The 20,267-nt window shown below is 45.7% G+C and overlaps 1 protein-coding gene across 15 annotated transcripts in view; it reads right to left on the minus strand.

The window, feature by feature from the left end:
- Lpp (LIM domain containing preferred translocation partner in lipoma) overlaps positions 1-20,267 on the minus strand; it is a 641,914-nt gene that overhangs the window by 417,956 nt on the left and 203,691 nt on the right. For all 15 annotated transcript variants that reach the window (XM_063270369.1, XM_039088098.2, XM_039088097.2 and 12 more), the window contains one exon: positions 2,101-2,302. In XM_063270369.1, the coding sequence (XP_063126439.1) occupies positions 2,101-2,302 (202 nt within the window). The remainder of the gene's footprint in view (positions 1-2,100; positions 2,303-20,267) is intronic.

Consider the following 20,267-nt stretch of genomic DNA (forward strand, 5'->3'; position numbering starts at 1 on the left):
ATGCAGAGTGCAGGTACACACTGCCTATGCACAGCAGCCTGGGCATCGAAATCCCTAACCACAAAATACAGTGAGCGCCATCTCCCCTCTTCAAAGTTCCAGTGTCTCTGTGGATGTGGACGCAAGCTAGTTCATAGGGTTCCATGAGGAGGCGGCTGAGTAACAGCAGAGAGGTGAAGTATATGCCATGCACTGCACGCTCAGTAAGTCCAGAAGACAAGTGGAGCATTAATGAGAAGTATAGCAAGGCTTCAGGGAGAAAACACATGCTTGTGGGGAGAGAAGTGACAGCTTCTCCTTCAGGTTGCACCAAACAGTGTGGGGAAAGTGCTACAGACAGGGTTCCAGCAGGCAACAGAGGCAATGGAGTGGCAAGGGACAGGAAGCTGCTAGCTGTGGTGAAGGCAGTTCAGTGGGCTTGCCATACAGAGAGTAGAGGCAGGGGCATGGCAAGTCAGAGGACAACTTGGGGCTTGTCTCATCAAGACTCATGGCACTCTGAGTGAAGATACGAAAGAGACATCAGCATCACGGTACGTTTCTCTCCCCCTGAGGGAAGCCACAATCTAACCTCTGAGCATATAATTAACTCCCATACCTACTCCAAGCCTCTTCATGGAGACCCTTTTCTGTGTAAGTACTTTGTCTTTCTTCCCTTCCCATTGGTAGGGAGTCTATTTAAATTTCCCAAAAAAGGAGAAGAACTAAAGGTACCTTCTAAATCACAAAAAAAAAAAAAGGAAATGCTAAGAAAACAAGCCAGAAAGCCAACACTCGGCTCTCCCAACACTTGAGCAAGGTTGAACCCTACAGTCCTTAGGGGATAATAAGCCAGTGCAAACCTTCTTCACAAAGACCTTAGTCAACTGCAAAAGTTCAGTGTCCAACAAGGGCCATGAAGCTTCCAGCCCAGGCACTGGAGTCAGGGAGTCCATAGTCATGCCTTAGCAATGCTATTTCTAGGGGAGGGAAACAGAGAGATTCATAAAGAACCACAACACCCAGTATGGTCTTTCTTCTCTTAATCTCCTATCCTGCAGGTTGTTTATACAAGCCAGACATGTGTACCTTGTTTCTAAAAAAAAATATCCTAAAACACCAAGAGGCCAAAGGAGCAGAGGAACTGGCGGATTAATGATGTGGTTCCTGTGAGGTGAGAAAGACTCAGGAGAGACAGGAGGGAAGAGGGAACACCATAGGGCATGGAATGATCCCCCCAATGTTCCTACAGCATTAAAAGGATGTATCTAAGAGCATAATGGAGACAACTGTACAAACAGAACAGTCATTTTTAAACATAGATGGGGCCCGAAATTGAGAAAGAGAGACAGAATCTTAGTAGTGCACATCTTCTGTTCTTAGCTTCTAGAAGTCTCACACTGTTCTACACAAAGGTTTTAGATTACTGCTTCATAGGTGTGAAGGAGTTCGTGACATTGCCTCGTATAAATAAGTGTCTTCTACCACATAGTGTACCTTTGTTAGCGAGAGAATAACAGTGTAACCACATATTGAATGCTCAGCTCATCTAGACATTCAAAATCCACTTGAAGTAAAATGAACCATCGGACCTAAGGTTTCCTCTGAACCATCTATAACTTCAACACACAGGGTCACCAAGGACAATCTTCTCCCAGGGAGAGAGTAAGAAGCAGCAAGGTTCTGGGGACTTCACAGGGTTTTTGTCCTAATGCTTTCTCATTGGGCTATTGCTTGGTGACATTTTGGCACTTGTCTGATGGCAACAATGGAAGCCACTGGGTGGTGGGCACGTCCCCACAGAAGAATAGGGAAGGATGAGGATAAGGCTGTACAAAGGTTCTGAGCCATACTTGAAGAGGTCATGTTTCTGTCCGTTTTAGAGTAACAAATAGCAATAAACATACATTATCATAGATATTTATTACTATACAATCCTAACAGTGTGCAATTTAATCCCTTTGTTTCTAAAGTGTAGTTGGCATAACTGAGACCAGGGAGCTCATTAAAATTGGACACTTCATAAATTGTGGTAAACATAACAAGAAACTTCCTGCCAATACAACTCTGACAGCAAATCATCTTGTAAGCTGATTTCCCACTCCAGTCCCCAGAACTCACCCTCTCCTCCGGGCTGCTTGTACGGGTTATACTTGGGTTTTGGAGCAACCACTGGAGCAAACTTCTTGGGTGGCTGTTGTGTTGACACTGAAATACTGGGGGTCCCAAAAGAATGGGTGGTCTCCATCCGCGCAGGAACATGGCCAAGAGGCTCACCAGTGCTTCTGGGTGGCAGCCAAGATGGGTGAGACATTGTTGAAATCTGCAGTTGGAAAAACAAAAAAGAGAAGGCACTGTGTTCAGTGTGGCTGGAGGGCCATATGAAAAAGAAGTGGATCCAAGAGCTAGCACGGGTGATGGGGCCGGAGAGACACCTCTGCACGCATAGTTGACCCTCCATTTTTCCAGCGGGCATTAGAGAAACAGTAAATGTTTATTTCGTTAACAGACACATGAATCATACTTTAAAATGCTCTTTCTATGAGACCAGCTTTGCCTCACCCACAACCCTAAGAGGCTCTGGAAAGGGGCAGGGGTACGGAGGCACTGTTTGCCAAAATGTCTGGGACAAATGCTAACATATATTAGAGACGGACAGCGGCAATGCAATGGTGGCCTGACAAATCAAGGAAATGGCCTAACTGACCCGGGAAATTGTGGAAACGTTACTTTAACTCCATGAGGGATAACCCAGACAGACACTGCTCCATCACAGTATCCACACTGTGAAGAGAGAATTGAGTTCTCTGTCAGGATATGCCAATCACTCCTCCTGGCAGCCTGCCTGCTGGGAAGAGTCTCACAGACAAGTTGAGGAGGGTTCTCCAGGCCTGATTGCAAGAGCTCTCCAGCACAGGGAGGCCGGAAGGTGCCCTGTACCCACTCCTAGCCCCAAATCTACCTTGTAATTTATTAATTGAACTGAATTAATTAAGAGGGCTACATGATTACCTCCAGATGTCTACAGCTTTGAAAGCACACAGCAAATGCAGGAACAAATGAAGGCCACAGCAAAGGAGAGAGGAGAAGGGGTGGACAGCAGTGTCCTTGCCGGGAATTCACAGGTGCCCACACCAGGGACAAGCAGTATGATCTGCAGCCTTCTGAGGCTATGGCCAAAGTTATGATTGAGATATCCCAGGCCTCCTTAATCACAGAGCTTTTAAGAAAGCCAATACAGTAACATCGAAGGGCTTTATGCATATACTGTTGGTTGCAATGAAAGCAGGGTAGGTGTACCGCTATTCTCATTGAGAAGAGCGAGAATTATAGATCGTTTTACATAGAGGGGAAGAGGTGTTGCAACCATAAGATGGGGTTAACTCTATTGATAACAAAGGGGAAGAAACTGAGATAAAGATTCAGGGCACTGAAGCCAATGGTGACACTGGCTCCCTCTGGCATCAGCGCTCACTCCTTCTTCGCATTCTCTGTGTATGGGTCCAGAGACAACAGTACTGTGAGCCTATGAAAAGACAGGGACTGTATCTTAGATGTCCAAAAATTACCAGTAAGGCATTCCAAAAAACCAACAGAGATCAGAGTTTTTAAATCATTTAAAGAGACCAAAACTAAGTCTAACTAATCTCGAAGACTGGAGCAGAAAAAAAGTCCTTTTCCTATGAATAGAGCTTATCATTTATAAATTGGAATGACAGTAATACCGTTACTTCCAATGTGACTGGTGTGAATACAGAATGGTAAGTTACTGAAAGAGTTCTGGAGCTCTGTGCATACTTGGAGTATAGGTTTCAACTGTATATATTTAAATGGGTCAATAGCATCATTGACCCTTTGCTGTAAATCTAGACTTAGTCCAAAACAAAAGCTTTGCAGTACAAGCTAATACGGCATGTCCTGGTCTCTGAGACAAAGCTGAAAGCCTGCAGAGCAATCCTACACTACTTACCGCTGTGCTGGCTTTATTCACTGTGTCACTGGCATACAAAAATAAGGAATGTCTGGGACAGAATTCAGAGTAAAGATGTAATACTCAATATGAAAATTAGAAACATCTCTGTCCCCCATGGCATTGTGACTTATCCTGATGATGCCTTCTTCTCCACAGGAAGCACTCTGGGCCTGCCCTCCATGAGGATCACATCTGGATAGAGATGACCATCACAGCATCTTCTACATGCCAACAGTGCTCGAAGGTTTACGGTAATTTCTATGTCTTTATGATGGGTCCACCACAGCAACTCCATTTCCTTCCAATCCCTGGGTACCAAGTCCCACTCCCTGTTTTTACATTGCCCCAGCTCAGATGTCTGCCAGTGGACGAATCCTCCTAAAGGGGAGTAGTAACATATCCTTTGCCTGGGTTCTTCTAGTGCTTATCCACACTAACATTAGTTTGCTAAATGTATCAATCTGCATACACCTGCAATGACGTGGAAATTCCTGGGTGGTCTCACTGTACTATCATAAGATACATAGATATATGTGCCTCCGTGCAGCCTCTCACAACTAAACAGCACCTCTCCCTCCCCATCAGCATCCACCAGCACACCTCTCCCTCCCCATCAGCATCCACCAACACACTTCTCCCTCCCCACCACCATCTACCAGCACACCTCTCCCTCCCCACCACCATCCACTAGCACACCTCTCCCTCCCATCAGCACCCACCAGCACACCCTGCCCTCCCCATCAGCACCCACCAGCACACCCTGCCCTCCCCATCAGCACCCACCAGCACACCTCTCCCTCCCCACCACCATCCACCAGCACACCTCTCCCTCCCATCAGCACCCACCAGCACAATCACTTTGCCTCCCATTGCTTGGTATGTAATGAACCTGTTGATAGATTTCCAGATAGTAAAACATCTTTTCAATCCTAGAAAAAAAGCCTAAGTCACAAATATGGTGCTTTGTTCTACTAATGGAAAAATTACAACTTTTATTTATAATTCTGTCTATGAGATCAAAGGTCATTTGCAGTGGTGTGCTCTTGGCCACTTTCCCTTCTTTCATGGTCAGACTTTCACCCAGACGGTTTCAATCCCAGGGCAGTCTCAATTAACTTAATAATGACCCTGGATACTCTGATCTGTAAAGGTTCATCAGAATTCAATGAAAACACTTCTACATGTGATGATACTTTATTTAATAATGGATACTAAAGCTATGTCTAATACCTTTAGTGATAATATATCTAAGACGATGTGATAGCATTTATATCTTCAAAAAAAATTCATCTTCCGCTCAAGATTTTTATCACACGCTTTTACCCATTCACACCAGCTACCCCTCAGTTACAAATAATTTCGTATCCATAATGGATCTTTTTTGTCCTGGGGGTTATTCCCGGACAGTTCCTCAGACTATAAGGATGCATTTAGTTCCTCAGACTATAAGGATGCATTTAACCCTTTGCTCAGTCGCCAGCCCTGCTCAGCGGCAGCGCATTACCATGCTGCACAAACTCTTCAAGGGGCTGGCTGCACGCACACTCCCCAAGGTAAACTCTGCAATCCTGGACAGCAGCACTCCTTACCATGTCATAATGTCAAGGTCTGGTTCATGATAAGAACTCAATGAAAATGCCTATTAACTTAAGGATCAAATAAACGTATATGTCTATCACCAGTTCTCTAGAGGAATTTGATTCTCCTTCACTCAAAAAGTACAGTCTGGGGGAGTTACATTCATCTAAGTGCAAGGAAGGAAAGTAGCCTAGAAAATACGCTGTACTGAGAAACAGGAGGAGCTGTCAAAGAACTAGTGCAGGCTGGGAGAGGTTGCTCCCATCGGGACTCAGAAAGCTGTTAAGTTCTGAAATATAACAGGAGGGAGGACGATGACAAGAGTCAACAGCACAGGGATTGACGAGATGGATAGGTAGGTAAACCACTTGCCATGAACATGGAAGGACCCAAGTTCAAATTCCCAGACCACACACAAGTCAGGACACAGAGGTACACATCTGTGGTACCAGTGCTACTATGGTGAGAAGGAAGATAGGGACAGCATTGTCCCCAGGAGGCCTAAGTCAGCTATCCCTCACAGTGGGAAAGAAAGAAACTGCCTCAAAGAGGGAAACACACCTTAAGTTCTTGTACTTAACCTAACACACATATACACTCCCAGACATAAGGAGGGACAGGGAGAGAATAGGGGGGGAAAGAAGAGAGGGGGAGGAGAAAAGAGAAACAAATCAAAGCATATGTGAGGGACAAGGAAATCCAACAGTATCAACATGGAGTCCCCAGTCCCTAATTTGGGTCTCAGTTAAAATAGAGAGACTTTTAACAAGAAAATATGTACAACCGAAGTTGGACAACTGAACATCTGTAAATTTCAAAACCACGCCTATGGTTTGTGGCTGTCTACTTTCTCTGTATTTTGAAGCTTATTTTTGATAAGACTCTGAGAAAGGCATGGACTGACAAACGCCTGCCAGCACCCTTCCTTAGCTTCTCAGAGACAGGCCCAGTGAACACACAAACAGGCGGGGTAAGAGTGGGCATTGTTTACCTTCCAACCCTGGTCTTAGTTCCTCTGCCTTGAGGTAGGTTTCACTCTAGGCTTAGAACCATTGTGAAAGCAAGAAGTGAAAGGGAGGATCCTTCCACCACTCCCCTCCAGACACTGAAAATGAAGCCACAGCACCCAGAATGAGCAAACGTAAGAAATGGCCCTGATCTCAGCAACTTGCCTGCTGCTAAAAAGTCCCTGTCCCTCCAAGGTCTGGGCTCCATGCACGGCAAGCAGGGAGAACCTACATGGTTTCACTGATCATATTCTCCGAGCCCTCAGTGTCATTTCTCCCCAGTAATTTTACTGGAACAGCAAAGCCACAGATTACCAAGCAATGTCAAGTGTTTCCTGAGAGGACTGACTGACTGCATGTGAAGTGATTGTTCTGATGACCATGAAGTCATCACACTGCTGTATGCAGGTGCACTACCGTGACCTGTAGGTTAAAAATCAAGAACAAAAGCCTGGGGTCAGGGAACGAGTTTAGTAGCAGAACATGTGAATTGTATTTGCAAGGCCTTGGATTTGATACCTAGTATTCCTAACCCCTACACACATACACATACACACACACCACACACCGCACACCACACACACACACACTGAACACCACACACACACCACACACACACACAAACACACACACACACACACACCACATACCACGCACACCACACACAGAGAGACAGACAGACAGACCATACCATACATACACCCCACACACAACATAACACACAGACATATAATCCACACAAACAGCGCACACCACATATACCCACACACACACAATCTAAGGGTCTAAGGAGTTGCACAGATTGATTAAGATAAATAACCACCAAATTACAAGCCTAAAAAAGCTTTAATGTGGATTCTTTGCTGTTGTCTAACTTTGATGGAAAAGGGTGGTTTGGGCCCTTGGCACCTGCATACCTACTCCTTGGGTTGCGGTAGTTATAAAATATCCTTTCTCTCATACTCCACATTCATAGGCTGATGAAGGCAATATTTAACCGATCCAAACCATAGGGACCGCAAGGTATTCAAAAGAGCTAATGGATGATCAACCCCTTTCCTATATAGAAGAAGAACTGAGGGCCTCCATACAGTGAGGAAACCTCTGATTGAGCGTATGAGTGCAGAGTCACTGGCATTTGTGATCAGATTTTTCTTTTCCTTTCCTCCAAATTAATATGCAATTCTGTAAGCATTTTTAAGACTATTGAAGAACCACCGCCCGTTATAGATAGGGCATTATGCAACACCTGATGCTATAAGAGTCAAATTGTGCTTTCTAAAACAACCTCCAAGCTAAGCTGGTGTGGAATCTCTCTGCCTATGGTTCTGATTATTCACCTTACACTGGTGGGGCTTCTCCAGCTCTAACATTTGGGAAGCTAGCTCTGGACCACTGAGATATACACTAGCCCTGGACCACTGAGATGCACGCCCAGCCCTGGACCACTGAGATGCACGCCCAGCCCTGGACCACTGAGATACACGCCCAGCCCTGGACCACTGAGATACACGCCCAGCCCTGGACCACTGAGATACACGCCTAGCCCTGGACCACTGAGATACACGCCCAGCCCTGGACCACTGAGATACACGCCCAGCCCTGGACCACTGAGATACACGCCTAGCCCTGGACCACTGAGATACACACCCAGCCCTGGACCACTGAGATACACGCCTAGCCCTGGACCACTGAGATACACGCCTAATCCTGGACCACTGAGATGCACGGCCAGCCCTGGACCACTGAGATACACGCCCAGCCCTGGACCACTGAGATACACGCCTAGCCCTGGACCACTGAGATACACGCCTAGCCCTGGACCACTGAGATACACGCCCAGCCCTGGACTACTGAGATACACGCCTAGCCCTGGACCACTGAGATACACGCCCAGCCCTGGACCACTGAGAAGCACGCCCAGCCCTGGACCAGTGAGATACACGCCCAGCCCTGGACCACTGAGATACACGCCCAGCCCTGGACCACTGAGGTACACGCCCAGCCCTGGACCACTGAGAGGCACACCTAGCCCTGGACCACTGAGGTACACGCCCAGCCCTGGACCACTGAGATGCACGCCCAGCCCTGGACCACTGAGATACACGCCGAGCCCTGGACCACTGAGATGCACGCCCAGCCCTGGACCACTGAGATGCAGGCCCAGCCCTGGACCACTGAGGTACACGCCTAGCCCTGGACCACTGAGATACACGCCTAATCCTGGACCACTGAGATGCACGGCCAGCCCTGGACCACTGAGATACACGCCGAGCCCTGGACCACTGAGATGCACGCCCAGCCCTGGACCAGTGAGATGCAGACCCAGCCCTGGACCACTGAGGTACACGCCCAGCCCTGGACCACTGAGAGGCACACCTAGCCCTGGACCACTGAGGTACAGGCCTAGCCCTGGACCACTGAGGTACAGGCCCAGCCCTGGACCACTGAGATACACGCCTAGCCCTGGACCACTGAGATACACGCCTAGCCCTGGACCACTGAGATACACGCCCAGCCCTGGACCACTGAGATGCACACCCAGCCCTGGACCACTGAGATACACGCCTAGCCCTGGACCACTGAGATACACGCCTAGCCCTGGACCACTGAGATGCACGCCTAGCCCTGGACCACTGAGATGCACACCCAGCCCTGGACCACTGAGATGCACGCCCAGCCCTGGACCACTGAGAGGCACACCTAGCCCTGGACCACTGAGATGCACGCCTAGCCCTGGACCAGTGAGATACACGCCCAGCCCTGGACTACTGAGAGGCACACCTAGCCCTGGACCACTGAGATGCACGCCCAGCCCTGGACCACTGAGATACACGCCCAGCCCTGGACCACTGAGATGCACGCCCAGCCCTGGACCACTGAGAGGCACACCTAGCCCTGGACCACTGAGGTACACGCCCAGCCCTGGACCACTGAGATGCACGCCCAGCCCTGGACCAGTGAGATGCAGGCCCAGCCCTGGACCACTGAGGTACACGCCCAGCCCTGGACCACTGAGAGGCACACCTAGCCCTGGACCACTGAGGTACAGGCCTAGCCCTGGACCACTGAGGTACAGGCCTAGCCCTGGACCACTGAGGTACACGCCTAGCCCTGGACCACTGAGATACACGCCCAGCCCTGGACCACTGAGGTACACGCCTAGCCCTGGACCACTGAGATGCACGCCCAGCCCTGGACCACTGAGATACACGCCTAGCCCTGGACCACTGAGATACACGCCTAGCCCTGGACCACTGAGATGCACGCCTAGCCCTGGACCACTGAGATGCACACCCAGCCCTGGACCACTGAGATGCACGCCCAGCCCTGGACCACTGAGAGGCACACCTAGCCCTGGACCACTGAGATGCACGCCTAGCCCTGGACCAGTGAGATACACGCCCAGCCCTGGACTACTGAGAGGCACACCTAGCCCTGGACCACTGAGATGCACGCCCAGCCCTGGACCACTGAGATACACGCCCAGCCCTGGACCACTGAGATGCACGCCCAGTCCTGGACCACTGAGATACACGCCCAGCCCTGGACCACTGAGGTACACGCCCAGCCCTGGACCACTGAGATACACGCCCAGCCCTGGACCACTGAGAGGCACACCTAGCCCTGGACCACTGAGGTACACGCCCAGCCCTGGACCACTGAGAGGCACACCTAGCCCTGGACCACTGAGGTACACGCCCAGCCCTGGACCACTGAGATGCACGCCCAGCCCTGGACCACTGAGATGCACGCCCAGCCCTGGACCACTGAGATGCACACCTAGCCCTGGACCACTGAGATGCACGCCGAGCTCCTTTATGTAGATGCTCTGACTCCAGGGTTGAGTAAGTGGCACAGAGCACTCATGTTAATCTGTAATTTGCATAGTTCCTCAGTAACTACTCTGTCAGAGTGCGCTGAATAAACTGATGGGATTGCAGGAGAGAACGGAAATTAATACTCACTCATTTAATGGGGTAGGAAATGACATCCAAAGTCGATGGCAGACTCAGCTTGGCATTCATGTCCATCACCAACAAGTTCTTTATTTGAACGATCATTTAAGACTAGAATATTATGTTTCTTCTTAATCCATGAATGTTTTTCTGTGACTGACCTCTACAGGTAAACGTCAGTGCCTTGCTAGAATTACCAAACTTCTGTTGCAATATTCTTATTAGCATGACTGGTTATATCCAATGTTTATTGGATTTCATTATGATAATTTCATACACTTTATATATACTCTGAACATACTCAACTCTCCTGTTATTTTCTTGCCCTGCCCTCCTGTTTCCCTTCATCCTCCAAATAGCTTTCTTCCCATTTTCATGGTTTTTTTTAAATCCCACATATATGAAAACCATGGTATTAATCCTACGAGTCTCGACTTTGTCCCTTAAACATGTATGACCTTTAGTTGTACACAGTTTCCTGAATATGGTCTTTGTTCTGTTGCTGACGGGATCCAAGCCCACTGTATACATATGTCACATTTTGTTTTCCCACCGTCTGACCGGCAGCACAGAGACTGACTCTGCAACTCAGCTAAGTGTGAACTGCACTCTAGTGACTGTGAGGGCATGGCTGTCTCTCTGCACTTCCAGGGCTTGATCGCTGTGTTTGGAGACAGTCATTTTGACTTGAAGAGGAGATTCTCAACGCAATTCCAAGAGGCTACTCATCCCTTCGTCCTTCCCCTTTTCAACTGTCTCCCATGTCAGGACCTGAACACAGAATTCTGTGCTTCCTGGGCAAGTACACTTTTAGTCAGCTATGATCCCGAGACCTATTGTTGCAGTTTAATGTAACAATGTGCTTAGATGTCTAGCATACAGCTGTTCACCCGGTACTACAGAACAGTATTTCTGTAGGGGATGGCTTGACCTTCAGAGCTGAGAGCGAGCTTTCAGCTCAGAGAGAAGTCTGTAACTTTTACTCTTTGGGAGCTAATGTTCCTCTCTGAAGACACCACAGCTGAATTGGGGTAGGAGGGGATTCTAAACTTGAATCTTCTCACATACTTTATGTGTTCTGAAGAGATCCTGACAGGAAAACTATTTACAAAACAAAACAAAAAAAATAAACAACAACAACAACAACAAAAAAAAAAAACAAGTAAAGTTAGGTCTGGAGATCAGAAATCGTCTATAATTTTCCTCTCAGCTCATCAGAGGAGGCGCAATTCTCTTTTCTCCCTTTCCTTGCCACCTGTTTTCCTAATTCTCTGACCCTCCCCATTGTGGGAGGAAGTCTCGGATTAATCTCAGTGATTACCAAGGTATCAATCAAGACTTACTACGCGCGAGTAAATAAGCACGTTAGGCAAACCTTTTCCAAATGATGTAGGTAAGTCCCTACCAGTGTAATTACAAAGCAGATACGCTGCAGCATGGGAAGGAAGCGTGGGAAGGCGGCACTGAAGAATGAGGCGGGCTGAAAATTACACACAATTGCCAGTGAGGCAGCGAACTCAATCATGTTCTGAAGCATCGGGCTATACACAGAGTGGGATGGGCAAAGCAGGGCCTGCCACGGGCTGAAAATGTCATGGATTCAACTTAACTTCTCTCGAGAGACAACTTTGGAAGGATACTGGCTAAACGCCCCTCTCCCTACATGGACAGCTGGCATTGCTCAGAGGGAGCAAGGAGAAGAACTCCACAGAAATGCCAACCCTTTATATAGGTTCTCCCCAAGACACTGGAAATGCTCAACACAGCACTAGACTTAAACACAGAATGCTCGGCTGCAATCACTGGCCCAGTCACAAAGCTCTCTGACTTTAGCCCTTGCACGCCTTTCAACTTTGATACATCGCCTTATCTGTGAACTAAAACAACTTCATTGCCAACATCTATCCAACTCCCATGTCCCACACTTTCCCAAGACTAAAGCTGAGTCAACTGAGGTTTCAGCTAAAACTATGGTCTAATTACTAGGAATTCCTAAGGAGCCCCACCCCCACCACAGCCCAGATGAGGAGGTGTAAAGAGAAGCAGACTCTAGTCAGGACAGATTCTTGACCTGTCTGGCACAAAGGTACTCCAAGGGAAAACAATGTAACAATGTGCTCCCTGCTCCTGGCAACACTGTAGGGAGCCAGAAAAAACCAAACTGCATTTGAAAACCCCAAAGGAACCAAGCAGCAACAAAAAAGGAGAAGCATCAGGTCCCAGTGAGTAACTGTGAGTGAGTCACTGTCATCAGAAGGGACAGAGAATAGAGACAGGCCCCATAACACACAATCCCTTCAGATTCCCAGGATCATTGGGAAAAGGAACTCTCAGGGAGACACCACCACTGAACTCAGGGGCTCCAGAGAAGGCTAGGACAGAGTGGGCATGCACTAGCTGCCGTTCTGCCGTTCTGTTTTCTCAGTAGTCCTGGGGAAAGAAAAGACAGTGGACAGCAGACAAGATAAGCTAGAGAGAGTTAGGAGGTCACTGAGAGTCCCTACACACATTAGGAAGTACTGTTTTAGATTTAGAGAGGGTGACATTGCTTACCCAATTTAGGAGAGCAATTAGAAGCTATAGGGGGCAGGGAGTAAACCCAAATGTTCTACCAGAAAAAAAAAATCAAAGTGGTAAATTTCACTAAGCAAATCAGTAACATTATTGCTTGCTGGATGATAGCCAGGTAGACTGAATAAAAGGCAGCTGAAGTGGTCCTGAGAGTAAAGAGTCTTTCTTGCAAAAGATTCAGTAGCAACAACCTTGGGAAAGATCACAAAGATCACGGGACCCTGACATTCCACACTAAGTCACATCCAACAGGAATGTCTCCACCTGAGACACAGAGCAAGAAAACAGCATCCCAGTTTGACCATCTCTAAAATAACAGACAAATGTTTTCTATTTCAAAATCGTCCCCATAGCATTTCCTACATTGCTCATCTGTGCACCGCCCTATGCCGACATAAAATGTGGTCCCAAGGAGGCTTCTTCTAAGTCTCTGATGCAAACAAGGAACTTTCTATGTGTGCACAGCTAACACTAAGGGGCAGAGTATAACATGAAATCTACTTCTGAAAGGGGAAACCTGGATGTACCTAAGACGCTGTGTGCCTAATTCACAGAGGTTTTGCCCTTCCAACGGGAAGAGAAAGTGATAATGAGAAAAGTCAACTCTATAATCCCTAATAAAGCTCCCGAGTCTCCTTGGTGCTTATCTGAAATCTCTCCTTTTAAACACACCAATCATGCTCCGGTCTCCAGGCTAATTGCTGCTCGTTCCTCGGTGCTCCCAGAGCAGCGTGTTCAAACCTGTCTTAGATGCACGCTGTACTTACCTGTTTACAAGTCTGCCGTAGCCACTACAAAGGCCATGGAATTTTGCTAGCATGTGAGGTGTCTTAATTACTTTTAATTATTTAATACTTTTCTTTGCATCCTAACAAAAATAAGCATAAAACAACAAAGTCCATCATACCACAGGGCTTACCGAAGCCTATCAATGTGCCCCTGATTCCAACCACTCTGTACAAACTATCGTACGTTGAAGTTTGGTTACTTGAATTTACTGGAGTTTATGGCACTGAATTTAGATGTTACGATAAAGTCTGTGACTTTTAGTTTCTGTTTTAATGAAATACAAACATAAATATCTCTGTTAACTTTTTAAATGCACAGATAACAGAAAATGAAAGTGGTGGTAGGGGACATGGAAATTTTCAACAAAAACATATAAGAGAATTTTAGGAAATAAGAATTAACCTTATGCATATAGCAATGTTTTCAAATAATAATTTTTTGATTCATTAGAAATCTAACTAGACAGTTCCTCAGCATATGAAACGATCTGAAGGCCAAGCAAACCACTTCTATGAATGTGTCACCAACTCGAGCTATGTAAGAAAGGCCGCATTTGCAAATACTCAGTCCCCAGTGAAACAACAGGGACACTTTCAATTGCAGATGTTTTCCTGAATGTGGGAAATTATCCTACTTTTATTTCGAGATTCTGAAATAAAGCAAAATCTGGCGAGCCACTGAACAGTGGCTCTGAGCCTGACTATTCGAGCTCACTGTCAGAGTCACAGCAATGGAGTCAGTCCTTAAGTCTCTCTCCAGGAGAGTACTGGTATTAAGCCTACTGAATTATTGTTTTTAAATCACTAAGCTAAAAAACAGAAATGCATAAAAACCATATACAATTGATTAAATATTCCAAGGCAATTTACAAAACACACCCTCATACACACACACACACACACACACACACACACACACACACACACCTGACATGCACATGAGTGCACACACGTTTAGAAAATTTAAAGAAGAGCAATTAACGTTCAGCAGCCCAGATATATATTATCAATGAGACACAGAATCATTAAAATATTTCTACGGTAGAACTCAAACGCATTCACATAGCCCTCCAAAACCATAAAGCTCCTTCCATCCAAGAAGACAGCTTCCATGACTCAGCCATTAAAACTGCTCTAAGGCTCACGATGGCTAAAATGTGTACTAGCCTAAGAACCACTGATCCATTGCTCCTTTTCACCCTGTAACCACAAGCCCTCTAATGCAAGATACTCCTTCAAATACATAAGTTAATTCAATGTATATATTTCTCTGAAGTTCGGTCTGGTTCTTTCCTTTTTTTTTAAACTGGTATTTCAGCTTCAGAACAAGAGCAGGACCCTAAATTCACACAGTGGGATGCAGCGTTCGTCCACACGCATAAGAACTACCAACTGTCTTCAATAGGATACTAATCATGAAGTACATAAATTGGTAGAAAACGGTTATTGGAATTCTTAAATCTTGGTACAATTGTCAACTGCAGTCAACCTTGCTTATAAACATAAAGGCAGTCTCCTTGATTCTCCAGTATCCCATAAACTAAACTGGAAACCCACTACTCTGCAATAACTATAACAGTGTCTCCATGTGAACGGCCAACAATGATGTCATCTTCTCTAGATTGTTCTTTCAAGTGCCCCTCACAGGGTCTATCCCATGATCATTCCTCAGCCAGTGAAGACAAATAATACTACTGTACTACTACTATACTATTAGTACTGCTATACTATTAGTTCTACTATTCTATTAGTACTACTATGCTATTAGTACTGCTATACTATTAGTACTACTATGCTATTAGTACTACTAGGCTATTGGTACTACTATGCTATTAGTACTACTGTACTATTAGTACTACTATGCTATTAGTACTACTATGCTATTAGTACTATGCTACTACCTACACTGTTTCTACTACTATTATTACTACTATTACTATTGTACTATTACTACTACTAGACTATGACTATTACAACAACTACTACATTACATACTACTACCATTACTACCGCTGCTGCTGCTGCTGCTGCTACTACTACTACTACCACAACAACCCCACCCCCCATACACGCACACACACAAATCATAAAGGTTGTGGAATGCTAAGAGTTAAGATTTGCATTTGAATCATTGTAGATCATATGCCAGCCAGTATTCTCCATGGTTCCTCATAACTAGAGTGATTATTGATCCAATTTATGCTTGCAATTTTGGTTGGTTGTACCCATTAACAAGAACCTCTTCAAAGTTTCTCCAATGGGATAATAAGCAATACAGGCGAGGCATTGTGACAATGTCTGGTTCACTTGATGTAAGTGAATCTCAAATATATCCAGCTACTGATGCAAGGGTTCCAGAGAGTTAAGAACCTCTCATGTTTAGAATTATGATTACAGTTGCTCCAAGCAATTAGCGGAAGGAGACAGAAATTAGAAATTCCTGCTCAAGAGCATGTGTCCCCAATTAAGAAGGAAAGACAGGAATAGAGAGATGGCTCAGCAGTTAAGAGCATTGACTGCTCCTCCAGAGAAACAGGACTCAGTTCTCCGAGGTAGCTCCCAGGCATCTCTAGCCAGTCCGCGGAGACCCAACCTTCTCCTCTAGCTTGTGTGAGCCCTCTATCATTCAGGCAAACGTAAACACAAAATAAAATCTCAGAAAATAATTTAAAACACAAAGAATGGATAAGGGTGTTCCAGGTTTGTAAAAGAAAGCAAGAGTGCAAACTGTGATCCATGCCCATGCGTGAGCCTTTTCCTAGAGTGACAAATGTCACATGCTATGACGGGGAGCTGAAACGCTCCAAGCACATGTGTTCCATCCGTCTTCCCCATGCCCTGTGGCTCCTGTGACACTAAAATTCCATTTGTGAGGAGCACTGCCAGAATTTTACCTGGGTCTGAATCTGGAACCTAAAAACTGAGCATCCACCCATGTGTTTAAGCAGCTCACAGGCTGGGTGGGAGAAGGTAGGAGCAGAATTGTTAACAGTAGCAGTTCTCGCCTTTCTAAGTCAGTGCCACAGATGCATCAACAGGAAATCAGAATCATTTCTTACAGGCCAACAGGTCGTATCTCTATTTAATATACGTTACAAAGACTTTTACTTGATGTCCATTGCAAATTCTAAGTGCGCATTTAAGGCTAGGTAAGGAGAAATATACAACTGAAACCGCAGGGTGGGGCTTTGACAACCTTTCCTTAAGACAGAGCTCGCCCCAACACAGTGACCCTGATTACAATACTCTGTGTCTCCCTCTAGTACTTTACAAAATTACGAAACAAAAACAGTTTAGAATCCTCTCCCAGGTCATGGTCTTCCCTTCTTACCGTCTTTGTTTCATAAACAGGAATTCCCCAAGGGTTTCCCTAAAGAAAACTGTTATATAATAAATGACCCTGACAAGCTGAAACTTAACAGCTCCCTATTTGAGTGCTGACTACACACTCAAGCCCTACAAAACCTGTAAAAATCCTGAAAAACTCAGTATGGTGGGCGCTGAGTCATTTCTGCGTGCCACACGACACAGTGGGCGCTCTGTTGGTAGGTATAGATTGTAAAAGAAATTCTGACAAAATATATGCACTGTGTTGAGATATGGAAGGTTGGTGAGGGCCACTCACCCCTTTCCGAGTACACAGCTACATTCCTGAACTCAATAGTTGAGGGAAAGCCAGATGACTGTACTCTTCCTTGGCTATAAAAAAAATGGAGTAAACTATACTTCCGGGGTTCAATTCTAAGTGTTCATTCTAGCACCTACCCCAAAGGGCCTTTCCAATAATTTCTAAGATAAGCCTCTCTATTGAATTTTTTTCTATTAAATACCTACAGCTGATGGTTTCTTATAGCAAACCCTGATTTTAAAAGGAAAAAGAAAACCCCTCAAGGTTCTAAAAGTTTGATTCACAAATGTTCAAAAAAAAATAGCCAATAATGAGGAAGAGATATGTCCGGGTAATTGATGATTCCTGGGCTGAGCAATAGAACCATCCCAGGGAATCGGGAGCCACACAAAGGGCATCCGGGACTTCTCGGAAGTTCTGAGGAGTTCTGGGAAGACTCAGGCTCAACGCACAGAGCGCTCAGTGTGAAGGTGAAACCAACAGGTGCTAAAAATATCCGCTCTCATCAACCTGCCCCGGGCTCCGCCACGAACCGGCTACTTTTGTAACCAAAGACAACACACAGGGGAAGTTCGCTGTCTCAAAACTCAGTCATTGTGCTCATGAGGAAATTTACTTGGATTACAGTTGTAAGAAAACCTAACTTTTCATTTCCCTCAGAGATGAAGGTGCAGAAACAAAAACCATGTAACAAGAAACAGACCCAGCACACCTTAATGAGCAAAGGAATACCTGACCCAAAGTTTTCAGATCTGGCCCCAAATACTCAGATTGTGACAATGTACAGTTACAATGCCTAAGAGAGAAAACTCCACAGCAACTGCTGAGGGACTATAAGAATGCCAGACAGGAACTCAGTCCCTAGCCAACATCTTAAGTAAAGGGGAGATATTGTGCAGCCTGGATCCTTCTGAGGTACAGCGACCAATGGAAAGCGGGAGACAAATAGGAGCTCGATGCAATAACACTTAGGGCTCAAGAGAAATCATGAAATCATTCATGCACCATAGAAAAAAAGTCCAGAAACTCATAACATAAAAGGAGTTTGGGAATCACGATGAAAAATGCCAAGAAGAAGCAGGACCCTGGTGGTTACATCAGCTTGATCATCTAGCAGTGAACTCAAGGCGATGCTCTCAGACCTCACAGGCCTGTGTCCTCGGCTCTAAGTGAAACCAATATTCTGTAAATGGATCAACAAAATCGAGGAAAATAATGACTGTATGAGCATATGAGCATGTGTGAGTATATATTTGTATAAATATACATATATATGTGAAAATATACACAAAAGGAAAATTATTAACAAAAGCACTTCAAATAAAAGTTATAAATGAATATTCTCAACCCAGGGTAGCAAAAGAATGTTAAGTATAGCCATAATCTTACAATTGGATAGATGGGGAAAGATGGCATTCAGAATTGTTACAAACAATGATGTCTAAAGGAGAAGAGAAACCAGCTGAGACTGTCACAATCCTCTCAGTTCCTGTAGCACACACAACAATGGAAAGATTGCAGGGAGGGGCGGTATAAACCTTTCAACTATGACACACCAAGAATGTGGGACACAACCCTGAGAAAATTACACTTGTACACATTCATAATCATCTTAGCACGGGTGCTCTAAGGGGTAAGGCTTGGGAAAAAATTCAGTAAGCGATGGGCTTGTCTTGCTAGCACAAGGACTGATACTGGATGCCTAGAATCTGTCTTCAAGGCCAGGAGGGTGGAGGGAGAGACAAGCCAACCATCTTAACATGATCAGTGAGAGTCCCTGTCTCAAACTGCAAGGTGCACAGTCCCTAGGGACAGCCAGAGGAATGATACCCAAAGGTGACATTTGGCCTTCACATGTAGAAGTACTCAACTGGCAGCATTTTCAAATACACACATTCACCCAACATACCTGGCCAAACACAGATCCAAATTGAAGTTGGAGAAATGGCTTTGTGCATAAGAATGTGAACTACAGCTGGAAAGAACTGAGTTTGGGTCACAGGACCCAAGACAACTGGCTTCATGGAGCCTCTAACTTCCCTCCCACAGACACATTAGCTCCTCAGGACTCTACAGACACCTGAACTCACATAAAAATATGCATGTACACAAAACAGAGGACATAAATTTTGGTTAAAATAAAAGATTGTTTTAAAGAAGCCCTGCAGGCATGTGATTTCAGACTGTTCACTTTGTCTCAAAAACCAATTAGGGGCTCCTCCTTGGGACAGGCTAATTCTGCTGCACTCAGAGGTCTTTTTTCTGGAGTGGGGTATTTCTTTATTTACATTTCAAATGTTATTCCCTTTCCCTCTTTCCTGTCCATGAAGCCCCCTATACCCTCCCCCTCCCCTTCTTCTGTAAGGGTATTCCCCTCCCCATCCACGCTCACTTATCGTCCCCCAACCCCCACCCCCGCTGACAATCCCCTGCCCTAGGGGTCAACCTTGGCAGTATCAAAGGTTTGTCCTTCCATTGATGTCCAGCAAGGCCATCCTCTGCTACATATGCAGTTGGAGCCATGGGTCAGTCCATGGATAATGGTTAAGCCCCTGGGAGCTCTGGTTGGTTGGCATTGTTGTTCTTATGGGGTTGCAAGCCCCTTCAGCTCTTTCGATCCTTTCTCTAATTCCTCCAACTGGAATCCCATTCACAGTTCAGAGGTTTGCTGCTAGTATTCGCCTCTATATTTGACATGTTCTGGCTGTGTCTCTCAGGAGAGATTTATATCCAGCACTTCTTAGCTTCATCAATCTTATCTAGTTTTGGTGGCTTTATATATAT

This window comes from Rattus norvegicus, chromosome 11 (assembly GCF_036323735.1).
Source record: "Rattus norvegicus strain BN/NHsdMcwi chromosome 11, GRCr8, whole genome shotgun sequence".
Taxonomy (NCBI): domain Eukaryota; kingdom Metazoa; phylum Chordata; class Mammalia; order Rodentia; family Muridae; genus Rattus; species Rattus norvegicus.